The following is a 12,718-nucleotide window of genomic DNA, read 5'->3' as shown; positions in this document are numbered from 1 at the left end:
CTACCGCTCTGGACCTAACTAATCAGAGCAACAAAATAGCTTACTGTGAGCTCAAGAACACCCGAACACTTCTCCACAAATGCCTTTTTTTAAGTTATTGCGCTGTCAATATCTTGTACAACACCTGATAGTGAAATCTAAGACAACGGAATACATAGCAGGATAGCCGAAGGGTGTCGCAAACCCCTCGAGCAAACAGGTGGCCAATCAGAGATTTTAAACAAAAGAGGGAACAACATGTCACAATGCAAACAAGCTGTTTTCCCTTGATGAAAGTGAGTGAGTTTTTCCACATATCCACTTAAGCTTAAGTTTTCAGAAATAATCGTTTTCAGTGATAAAACCCCAGTGTTTGTGTAAATGAAAGGCCAAACTGCATGGAAATTGCCTAATATGCATTTTTCCTATGGGGCCACAGCACTTTTGTTGCAAACAAAATCAACCTAAGCGTGCTCAGATGACGTGATAGACTAGGCACTGTTGCTCATCTGTCCATCATTGTACAAAGCCCAATTTGATTGGTCTGAACACCTCTGGTTCGGTCATAGTTGCTCCACAATGGAACAAGTCCAGACCGAACTTCCCAACCTCAAATGCTGTGGGCAGGGCAATTTTCAGCTGGCATCCTGGCTAATGATCCCTCACAATTTTGCATTACCTCGCAAAATCAAAAGTATTGCGAGGGAATGCAAAACTATTGCAAGGGAACGCAAAAGGAGCTCAAAAAATACATTTTGAGCTCTACAAAATCATTCCTGCGTTGGCCTTTCGCAGGCTCCATACTTTAAAGTAAAAAAAGAAAAGAAAAAGAAACAGAGACAGCCCTTTAAATTCGACATATATTTAATATTTTTAATATGCCTACCTTCTGCACATTATGTTGTCCTCTTGTTGTGAGTTGCATTGAAGCTGTATAGCAATGGAAATGAATGTATATGGACTGAACGGGATTTGACTCATTAGATTTGTGATTAGTTTTGTCTGACTATAGCCTAACTAGATAAAAACACATAGCCGCTAACAACGCTCTATCAATTTGCTGCTCATTTCAGATCTTAAGGAGCATAACTCTACAGATAATATAGCCAACTAACTGTTTTTAGAGAATGTAAGGAGCCACAATCTACTCATTAACTTTCCTTACCTTTCTTAAAAATAGATTTTAACACCCCTCTCAGTCAGAAATTCAGTACAAGCCCCAAAAGACATTCTTTTTTCTCAGGTATAGTCAGTCATTCTGAGGGAATGAAAATGACATAGGCTATGACAAATGCGAGCATTTCATAAAAGAAAGACAAACATCTGTGTATTGACAGTGATTTAATAAATTATGGTCTCAAAACCAACAAATGTGCAATTATAGAATTTAAAGAGATAACTTTGATATGGTCTCTCTAGAAACAGGTCAGCTGCGGAGCTGAACATGGTACACACACTAGCCTATCACTTATCTTTAAGTAATAAACAGGATGCAGAAATATGAAAAGGATATCCTGAGAAAATGCATTTTCAGTCATGACACCCTCACCCCAAAACATTCTTTACTCATCTAAAGGTCAACAATTATTCTTCATTGTCTCATTGTGTTTTAGACGAAAAATGAACACAACAATGCTCATACTACATATGTTTAAATGTGCGTTCTCATTGAAAGAGTTCAGGTTTGGCAACTCACCTAAACCAAATATATGAGACTATGTTTAATACAAACATACATACTATCCTTACAGAAAAAGTGCCATTTGGGAGAAGGTGGTGAGCACCACCCTTCTATTCCAACCTGCTTCCAAGCGCTCAAAGATCCAGTCACAAAGTCACTTGTCAAGGTAGCCTCTAACCCATGCAAAGGTTTGTCTCTGTTGCTTCCCTCTGTTTGATTTTGTTTTACGTTGAAATTGGCAGCATGTATCACATCAGCCTCACTATTTGGCGCTGTGCAGATATCAGGTGATGCACACACATCGGTGGGTCTTTACAGCTTTCAAATGCAACGCGAGTCTTGTATATTGTCCTGGGAGGGAAGCGGAGGAGGAGGTACATTGCCTTCTTCATGTCTGGAATGGATGTCATGAATATTGATATTTCCCATGGATTTCTCACACCTCTGTATCAAGAGTCGTTTCCCCCCTGGTTGTTTGTTTTGGCAAAAGGCAAGGAATGGCATGCCATCTCTTGACCGCTGAGTAGATGGATGTGGCGGAGCAGAGTAGTGTTTAGGTGGGAACCTCTGCTTCACCAGAGAAGAGTCGCAACCATCAGATGATTGAATTAATGCGCAGTGATGATGTTTGATGTCTTCTTACATTTCACTGCAAAATAAACACAAACAAATAAACAAATAAGAGCCCATGTTGGACACTATGAACTACCAGAATTAGTTCATGAATTCCAGAATAAAGTTTGTGTTTTGATCGATACACATAAGTCAAAATGTTTTGTGACTTCCGATACTTACTAAGTAGATATCAAAAGACCCGTCATCCCTGTCCATGTCCATGGTGCTTTGCTCTGACGTCAGGCAGATGGCGCTGTCCTCCAACGTGAAGGTGGAACTGGAAGCTGCATCATCCCTACAGAGGGAACACAGCAATGCAAATGAGCATGGAAAACAGAGCAGAGCTAACAAGCTGCTGGGACAGATGTCTCAATGATCATTTGAATACTGCGCACCCCAAACGCATACAGTGTCAAGGTACCTATTGGGGGAAAGAGTCCTCCTAGCTGTGACGTTGCAGGATGTGAAAGATCATAACATTAAAAGATGATTAAACATGTAGAATATACAAATACCCCTACAAAAACAAAAGACACAGGCAAAGAAAATAAATAAACCAGCATGTAACTAGTGGAAAGAAACATATTAGTCCTTGTTCAGTACTTTAAGGCACATTGATCTCGAAAGCTTTCTTCATAACATTTTTATACAGTTAATCAATTTGTTAACTTAGATGTGAAATGGATCGTCAACTCAGAGGCTGCTCAAGTTATAAAATAAGCCTGAACTTCACTGACATTTCACTAAAAATGTAATCATTTTTGACAGCAAAGATACATGGCCTCTCACATAAAAAAGTGGCATGAAAAAGGGACAAAAAAAAACTGCCCTAAAAAACATTACATAATGGTCTCCCAGCATGCGACAGGGGGCAGCTGAAGACAGGCCTCCAGATCACCGGCTGGCTGCTGCTCACAAAGAGTCACCTGACTCCAGTTGCTCGAGTTTATTGCAGGAATGTGTTTACTGTTTTAGTGCCAGTAATTACGGCCAAAGATTTCACCAACTCTGTCAAATCGTGATAACGGGTATACCACTCACTTCCTGCCTCGCGATGTAAGCAAAGAGATTATGTCTGGTATTACATGCCTAGCCTCAGAGGCTACTCATTAACATACATTTACCTGCATCTATTCAAATCGTTTTCCAGTTTTCACATTGACACGACTCTTTAGAGCATGGTGCCTATTAGCTTATTTAGTGTTCTACATCAGGTGTGTTGGATGGATTTGCTACAAATCCTGTTTTCCGTGCAGCTATTCATGCTTTACTTTCATGACTTAAATTACTTTATTGACGTTTTAAGTGGTTTAATGAAATCTTTGAAAGAAACACAAGCACTTTCTCCTTTGATTACTTCTTGGTTTCTGGCGCGGTACTCTTTTATACTCAGCCTGCCATAGGGGCACTATTTTCAAACAAAATACCAGCTTATCCAGACCATCTTAAATAAATATGTAAAAAAAATGACCCCTGGCCTGTTCTTTTGTGATGGTCTATTGAGACGGCTTGTGTTTGGGTACACTCATCACCAGCCAGCACCACAGTCATAGCAATAGCCTGCTGCTTCCTTAGGCTCAAGTCACCTTCAGATCAAACACCCTCTTTTGTCAGACTTTCTGTCAACAAACAATGGCAGTCAGCCCCCCTTTTAGACCCTGCTTAAATATTTAGTGAGTCCTTTGACAGGGAGTTTGGTAGCAAAACAGGTGCGTGACTGGGGCAAAAGATCAAGATTAGTGAGACGTCAGCAGAGCGACAGTGAAAGAACAACACCAGGTGGAGGGTGTGGTGTGGCGTGGTGTTTTAAATGGATGAGAACAGTGAAAGGGTCAGATGACTGATCCGCATACACAGTGATCCTACAGGCTGGTCTTTTGCACACTATTTTTCTCCAATACTTCTTACTTCTCTATGCGTTATGAGGACAGCTCTTTCTCCAAAGAGAACATCGTTTCTCTAGATCCTAATCTGTTATCCTATAATCATGGTCGGTGCCATAACAGTGATTAAGCAAAAAGACAGCAATGTATTTTAGGAGGTGGGGCAGCCGTGGCCTACTGGTTAGGGCTTGGAACCGGAGGGTTGCCGGTTCGATCCCCCACCAATAGGAATGGCTGAAGTGCCCTTGAGCAAGGCACCTAACCCCTCACTGCTCCCCGAGCGCCGCTGTAGCAGGCAGCTCACTGCGTCGGGATTAGTGTGTGCTTCACCTCACTGTGTGTTCACTGTGTGCTGAGTGTGTTTCACTGCGGATTGGGATAAATGCAGAGACCAAATTTCCCGCACAGGATCAAAAGAATACATATACTTATACTTATATACTTATACCTGCACTGATCTTTTTTTAAAATAATGTTTTGTATATTGTCATTATTCGTCATTCAGCTGATGCTCCTATTCAGAGTGATTTACAGTGAAATACTTATAGGGTGCCTTGCTCAGGAGTAGGCCTAGGCTACAATGGTAGCAGCTCCTAGAATCAAACTTACAACTTTTGGGGTTAGTCTCAACCTTTAGCCCAGATCCCTTACCACTAGACCACTACCACCCTGCTGTGTGTATTGTTCTAAGGGCATTACCCGTCCTTAGAGTGGTCATCCAGGTATTGCTCACTGACAAAGATGGACGAGGAGGAGATGGTGGTGCCCATGGATGAAGCCTCATACAGGGATGGCGTGACAGGGACCAGGTCAGGGCGGACGTAGGAGTCAAAACCTGCAACATGAAAATGTAGTCAAGAAACTTAGCAACTGGTTCACAAGAGTAGAAAGTTCCCTTTAAATGACTCAGATGAACAATAATGAACTACAACAAAGGTTAGGCTTTGTCAATGTCAGGGGCAATTCATTTAGAAACTCTGAATCACCACATTTTCTGTATTTCTGTAATGAAGCCTAAATATTATGGACAATTTCCGCAAATGATGGATGGAAAAACCTTCCATGTTTCAGGAGTTTCAAATTGATTAACTGTGTTTACATGAACCTCCCGGTTATTATAAGATTTTCCAATTTCAAGCTTGCGCATGTACACTTTTTCTTGACTTAAAGCATTCTCTACCACCGTGAGCACCTCACAAGTGTTTGCGCATGTAAACATCATATCCCGATTTCAGAATCCCGGATAATGGTGCGATCCCGTTGTCGTCTTACCAGTTGTAAGTCGTCCGAAAACACGGACACAAGTCCGAAAACAAGTTACGCAAAATTACACAATGACACACCCATTTCAATGTCAGACATGAAGCTATCTCGTACTAACCAGACCCCCAAGTTCGGCGGAGAGTTCTTATGACTTGTTTGTAGCTGTGTTAGTAGTAACTGTGTCATTTTACTCTTCTTTTTACTCCTTAGCAAATGTGAATGTCCATTTCAATAGCTCATACACATTCCAATGCCTCAAAGGTATGTGTTACGTTGTCTTATTGTTTGTGGAATATCGTGGAATGCGTTGTTTATCTGTTGGTGTTGGTAAAAGTGGCTAGCAATGTTGCTGTGTTAAAAACTAACGCTACCTTACTTGAGGTGAATACCATGCCCTCTGACTCATTGTGTTGTGGTGAACGTAAACGCAAACCAGATAAAATGGTGCATTCATGGTACTTCGGAATGAGGACTGCCCCGTGGCTACTTTGTTTTTCCCACAGCAAGTGTTCATGTGCTTTGCCGTCAGAATGTGTGACAAACACAAATGCCACAACAAAGGTTAAAACATACACTCACTAATCCTAAATAAACAACTGTATTTGCTTAAAATATAGTGTAAGACGCTTGTGGAAGAAAGATCTGCAGCTTTCAAGTGACAACAACGGCAAATTCCCAAGTTCACATTAAAACTGTTGGACATGAAAGGCCACATGGACTACAAACGAACTACAAGTGTTGACAAAAGTGATGACGAGCCCCTAACTGGGCAACTCTGTTAGCAAAATCTAGCCCCAGTTTCCGACCTCTGACTCACACATTACGTGACCTGAATGATGCGGAATGATGATGTTTTCACTGGGAAAAAGTTTTTTTCCGAAGCCCATGAACGCTAGGTTATCCCGATCCCCTTATTCACAGTTATCAACCCGGAGAGAAGAAATTATTTTTTTCTGATAGGCTGGTGGGGTGGCTATTAATTCTGAATAACGGGACACCTATGAAGTAGGTCTGGTAAAAAAAAGTTTAATCACCGATTGGTAACTATAACAACCATAGTAGGAAGCCTGGAAGCAGGCTTCGCAACAACTGTAAACATGCTAACTGTCCATGCTATCCCTGTTAAGGCCAAAGAAAGTCGGCTTCTTTTTAAATGAAACCGATTGTTTCATTTGCGCGCCATAAAGGCATGACTATTGCCTATAATGGCAACCACTGCACGTCAGGGAGTTCTTTGCCTCTCGCCCTCGTCCATTAATTCCGTATAACAGGACACCTCGGCGGCCGTTATCCCTTACTTATGCTAGAGTAGCCTAGTCTACTCCATAAGTATACACAGCCCCATTTCTGACAGTTGCTAAGATTCTAGAGCACTACATAGATAGATTGCTGATTAGAATTGATTAGAAGAGTGTGGTGCTCTCTAGAATATTTGGCAAAACATTGTAATCAGTAACTGGGATACTATCTATAATGTATACAAGGAAATTAATAACCAGGTTTCCCTGTGTTCATGTAAACACCATATCCTGAATCTGATAGAAATCGGGATAAGCCTCATAACTAGTGAAGTGCATATGGAAATACAGTCATTCACATGGACATTATAGAGTATAATATATATATTATATATATATTCTTTAAGTTTTCCGATTTTTTGTTTGCTCATGTAGACTAAAATCCTGATGTCAGAACCCTGGATAAATCCATAAGTTCCTAAGGAATATAATGCACAAACACAAAATTAGAAAACTTAAAAGCCTGATAATAACCAATATACTCAATTTTCATGTAAACGCAGTCATTGCTTACTCAACCTGAGTAAACATGCTCGGAGGTGAATTAACTTTATCAGCACTTTCCCTGCCTTGTCCTACACTTGGCCTTCCTTTGTAAAAGGAACACAGTAAAACTGCTGAGGTTCTGTTTTTCTCTTCCAGTAATGTCATAGCAGGATCCTTCTTTGAACATGTACATAAACCTTTCAGCAGCTCTGAAAAATATACACGGGGAGAGACACACATCTCTTGAACGGAAGATTACTCAGTGAAGCAGCTCTTTCTTAACAATGTATCTAATTGCAAAATATGGGCAAGACAGTTCCTTCCTCTTTTTGAATGTCATTTCACAGGAAGGTCAGTGGTCTAGTCTGCTTATGGGTGAAAACTCTCACCCTGGCCGTGTGAGGGCCTGCCCATGACTGAAGCAGGCCATGATAATAATTCCAAGAAGTAGCAGCCACCCAGATAACATCCTTCTACGAAGACTACAAGGAAAGCCCCGCAAGTAGGGGATGGGTGGGTTGATGGCGGGAACTGGGTGTAAACAATATCAGAACCTTTTCTAACTAGATGTACCGCAGAGCGGTACAAAATATGACCGCCGCCCAGTCCAGCACATTTTTTCCACAAAAATAAATCACGCTGAAAGGCCTATATGATTCTAACTGTCTCACTAAATTGCATTATCCACACTCAATTCTCACTGATATCTGCTAGACAACAAGTACCAAAACATGATTAGTTCATAGATTTCACATGTAAAATTAATTTTATACAACCCCACCTCCATCTTGCCTGTTCATAATTCTGAGAAATTCTTGAATTGTGTGCATGTACATGTTTATGTTATGCGTGTGTGTGTGTGTGTGTGTGTGTGTGTGTGCGTGCTTGTGTGTGTGCCTGCGTATGTGCCTGTGCATGCAAGCGTACATATGTCTACTGTGTGTGTATGTGTCATATGTATGATTACTGTGAATGTATGTGTGTGTGTGTGTGTGTGTATCTGTGTGTGCACATGTGTGCACATGAAATGGGTTAACATGACCCCTGGAGGCAAACATACGGAAAAAAATGGTCATCCTAGGCCCTACAGTTCTCAAGATATTTACAGAGAACTGTGTCTGGCCTACCCTCCTTTCGGGGGGTCCAGTCCAGCGGAGGGGCTACAGATCAAAACGAAAAATTACGGTTCCATGCTATCCATGTGGGGGTACATGCCCACCAAGTTTTGTGTACCCCGGTCTTTCAGTGTCCCAGGAATCCTTGTTGGTGTACGTCACTAAATGTACACATAAATTATTTTATTGTAAGGCCCCCCATGAACGAAAGTACACAAAACTTGGCATGCATTCGGAGGGTATCATAATGATCCTACACTTTCAATTTCGTGCAGTTTTGACCATGTCAGCCAGAGATATTGTGATGAAAACACCTACATTTTTGCTTTTTAATTTTTAACTAGGTGGCGCTATACATGAAATAAGTGGTAATGGGATGGGTTGACATGGCCCCTTGAGATCAACATACAAAAAAAAGGTGGACCTCCTAGGCCCTACGGTTCTCGAGATATTCACAGAAAACTGTCTCCGGCCACCTACAGGCCAGTTGGTGTATAGTAACATAAATTAATTTATTGTGTGGCCCCCCATGAACGGAATTCCACGAAACTTGGCGTGCATTCAGAGGGTGTCATAATGATCCTACACTTCCAATTTCGTGCAGTTTTGACTATGTTAGGTCACAGATACCTGCGATTACAACACCTCATTTTTACTTTTTTGTGTTTAACTAGGTGGCGCTATACATGAAATGAGTGGTTATGGAATGGGTTGACATGGCCACTTGAGATCAACTTACAAAAAAAAAATGGTCCTCCTAAACCTTACGGTTCTCGAGATATTCACAGAAAACTGTGTCTGCCCTACCCTCCTTTCGGGGGGTGCAGTCCAGCGGGGGGGCTACAGATCAAAACGAAAAACGATGGTTCCATGCTATCCATATGGGGTTACATGCCCACCAAGTTTCGTCTACCCCGGTCTTTCAGTGTCCCGGGACTCATTGACGGAAATTTGGGAAAAAGAAAAAAAAAAAAAAAAAAAAATCTGACTAAACCTATATGACCGCCGCTTCGCTGCGCGGCGGTCATAATTACAGGCCAAGCCTTAATAAATGGTCCCTTGTGTTTTACCATCTCATCCCGCCAGTTGGGCTTAAGCCTACATGTCAGCCTAGCACCATTTAAACACTTTTAACCTTGATCTGCTTTTCATGTAAGGTTTTCTAAGAACATCAAAACAGAAACTCATGGCAATTATGATCAATTACATTAGACCCATGTTGTGATGCTAAACAGGATTAATCAGAAGACAGGGTTTGTTTGTTAACTAAGATGAACACAAGTACTGAGTATAAAGGACAATGGAGTCCTTTGACTGACACGCCTACCTTGTCCATCCAAACTGGCCAGGCTCCGGGCCCCACCCAATCTGTCCATCCTGTCGTCATTCTTCTCCTCTTGCTGGGACGACAGGATCTCCTGTGAGGACGACTTTAAGGCTGCTATAGAGTTGCGCGTCCGTCTGGTGGGAGAGAACCGGGCCGCTAAAAACGGAGGGGGAAGGGGAAATGGGAGAGTGAGATCTCAGAGATTCTCATCACACATGCAGGCTGTCTTAGCAAAAAAAGCCCCCCTGGCTTCCCCCTGCTGCATTAATGAGTGAGGATGATTATGTAATAGTCTCTTCCCTGTTACTTTGAAACTTCAGATGGAGAGCATAAAACAAAAACCATCCCTCTGTCTCAGTTTAAAAGACAACAAAACCAAATTTCTATCTCCCCATCTCGGTGAATATTTAAACAATGGGCTGGATCCCCTTGCTCTTTTTTGAAAACATCAAAAATGAAAAACATGAATAAACATTCCATTGTAAATGTGATATAGGCAATGCTCACATGAGCTGAAGTGATACATAGTTTTGAAAGGCTTTTGGGTCCACTGGCTAACTCCCTGTAATGGTGAGGCATCTGATGTTTTAAGTAGTTGCATTTTTCAAGGCAATTTAAGAACAAAACTAAGACTGTATAATCCCCTTTGAAGTGCCTCCTCGGGGGGTGTAGTGTACTGTAGTGATACTGATGTGATGCATACTGTATTATGTATATTCTTGCGGCAAGGAAAAACATTTACTTAAGCCAGTTTCAATTATTTTAGGTTGTATGGCCTTCATCTGTAGAATGTTCTAAAGGGATATACAGTATATATATATATATACTGTAGGTTGGATGTGATATGCAAAGTCAAAAAAGAAACCAACATGTAGGCTTACTTTGCATTTTGCGGAACACTCTTGTGCTCATGAACTTGAGAAATCTGTTTGCATAGAAACCTGGTCGGTGCACCGACACAGTGTCCTGGAAAAAAGGTGAACAGAACAGTTGACGTTTCATTAGCATGAGGCCTTCATCTGGCAGGGGTACAAGCAGCACACAGTGTTTACTTACTCCGTCATAGACAAGGGCTTTCCATGAGTGTTCCAGCTTCTTAATGAACCTTCACAAAAACACAAACAAGAAAACAGACAGAAGAACAAAGGCCCATGTCAGAAGACAGGATACACAAAATCTCATGAACAACGCCACACACCCCACCCCTCCCAAGAGAATTACAAAAAACGAAAAAAAAAAAAAAAAAAAACACAAGACCTTGAAATCAGAGATGGTTGCCCTGAGGTGAGAGAGAGCTAATATTAAAGTTATGTAACCAGCCATGCTGTCAGTGCCATTTCCATGTCTAATTACTGGCGTGAGGGACATTGAGCAGGAACAGATCTGAGATATCTGGCACAGGGACACATTACACAATGTTACACAATGGCCAAAGTGGGGGCCATCTTCTCTGGAGGACTTCGACTAGGGAACAGGGTGGAGGAGAAGTTTGACCACTTCCTCTTTCTCTCCTTCGAAATTGCATTACGGCTGAATTAGTGACGGTCAGTGGACAAGCTGAACTCCACGGGTACATGAGAGCAGACTAAGCTGCTCTTGTTCTTCCCTAATGTAATTCTATCCAGTCCATTTGGCCAAGTTTATATCATTTTTGTGAGATGCCTGTTCCAAAACATACTTCTGCCAGCTTTTTTACTTTTTCATTACACTAATGTCAGGAACTGGAATGGACTAATACCTCAGTGATGACGCAGTGGGCTGACATTCGTCTTACCTGTAGGACTGCAGAATGTCGATAATTCCAAGGAAAATAAGCAGCTTCTCATCCTTGTGTGTTCTGCAAGGAATTCCACCCATTCTGCAAATACCATTGAGAGAGAAGAGATCAACAGATACTCCAGAGATGACTGAAGTATTAGCTACTCAGCAAAACTTTTATGAAAGCCAAAAAATAACACAAGGAGCATGTGAAGAATCCTTTCACTTGTGATTTGCACACACACAAGTGTTGAATCTTTAGACACACACTAATGTTTAATGGATACATTTAATAGGAATGTTTACAATATTAAGTTGGGAAGATGACAGCCATACTAATACAGACCATGAGCAGGGCTCTGAGCCATTAGTCTGTTTACATGGTTGCCATGGCAGGAGGGAGTAAAAACAATGGCCCTGGAACACACAGTGATTACACACGGAAAAGATTGGGATGGGACTACGTCACTCACGTGTCATCAGTGGTCACAGCCTCTGCCGCCCTGCCGTCGCCCTGGATAGACTCCATGGCCGTGGAGTAGAGGACCCTCTGGCCAAGCGGGCGCTTGCCGTCCACCCCCACCTGGCCCGTCTCGCCCTCCCTCTGGCTGGGGTCCAGCACGTGCACCCCTAGCAGCAGACTGTAGTCCATGATCTTAAAGCTCTCGAGCACCTGGTCAGAGATCAGAGAACATGCCACCAGGAAATTGAAAAAGAGTTCTAAAAAACCAATAGGGAAGGAATGTCAAAGGTATGTTTGCATCATTTAAGGAATGTCTTTCTTCCCTTTGTGCAGTGTTTTATTATCTGATGTGTTTTGGTTCTGTTTTCCTAGGTTACACATTGATTGGCGCTGTCTCTATTCTTCTTAAGCAAGGGTTGAGAGTATATTGTTCCACTTTTCTAGATGGCAACTTTCAGTCTGATTAAAATTCAAAAATTGGGTCAATCACACACATGGGTGCAGCTGTCATACTTTTTTTTTTTTTTTCGCCTTCTATATTTTATTTGTTTATGTGCAACTCACACACTAATATATTTAGTTGTTGTCGCTGATTGCCTGCGCTGGCATTTAAGCTGTATGCTGAGGGAGTCGTCTCTAAAGCCAGTTGTCAGAACACACAAGGAAGCAAAGGGACTGGCCTTTTCAGAGTCAAGGAACCTAAGAGCGAGGATCGTTACTGGCAATCCCCAAAGCACACACAGAATTCACTCACTCAGACAGGTGCTCGCAAGCAGAAAGTTGAGGTCCTCGCTCTCATGTTACCCATTACCACAACTGTTCAAAGCAGCAGCTCTGGTCAGAATTAGGT

At 41.9% G+C, this 12,718-nt stretch overlaps 1 protein-coding gene across 2 annotated transcripts in view; it reads right to left on the bottom strand.

Annotated features, from left to right (window-relative positions):
• Positions 1-1,303: 1,303 nt before the first annotated feature.
• Positions 1,304-12,718, bottom strand: part of pip5k1bb (phosphatidylinositol-4-phosphate 5-kinase, type I, beta b) — a 37,454-nt gene continuing 26,039 nt past the window's right edge. The window contains exons 8-15 of one of the 2 annotated variants that reach the window (XM_076270949.1): positions 11,879-12,078; positions 11,422-11,505; positions 10,704-10,752; positions 10,529-10,613; positions 9,648-9,803; positions 4,858-4,993; positions 2,456-2,570; positions 1,304-2,309 (exon numbers count right to left, since the gene is read on the bottom strand). In XM_076270949.1, coding sequence (XP_076127064.1) covers positions 2,307-2,309; positions 2,456-2,570; positions 4,858-4,993; positions 9,648-9,803; positions 10,529-10,613; positions 10,704-10,752; positions 11,422-11,505; positions 11,879-12,078 — 828 coding nt within the window. In that variant the 3' untranslated portion in view covers positions 1,304-2,306. Of the gene's footprint in view, positions 2,310-2,455; positions 2,571-4,857; positions 4,994-9,647; positions 9,804-10,528; positions 10,753-11,421; positions 11,506-11,878; positions 12,079-12,718 lie in introns of both variants that reach the window. The other variant, XM_076270948.1, reaches the window with a different exon arrangement.

Source organism: Alosa pseudoharengus, unplaced genomic scaffold (assembly GCF_046254945.1).
Source record: "Alosa pseudoharengus isolate Yale_2024_CS ecotype anadromous, Long Island Sound unplaced genomic scaffold, YU_APseudo_1.1 YU_APseudo_1.1_scf_6, whole genome shotgun sequence".
Classification (NCBI taxonomy): Eukaryota; Metazoa; Chordata; class Actinopteri; order Clupeiformes; family Clupeidae; genus Alosa; species Alosa pseudoharengus.
This window is presented reverse-complemented; position numbering and strand designations above follow the sequence as displayed.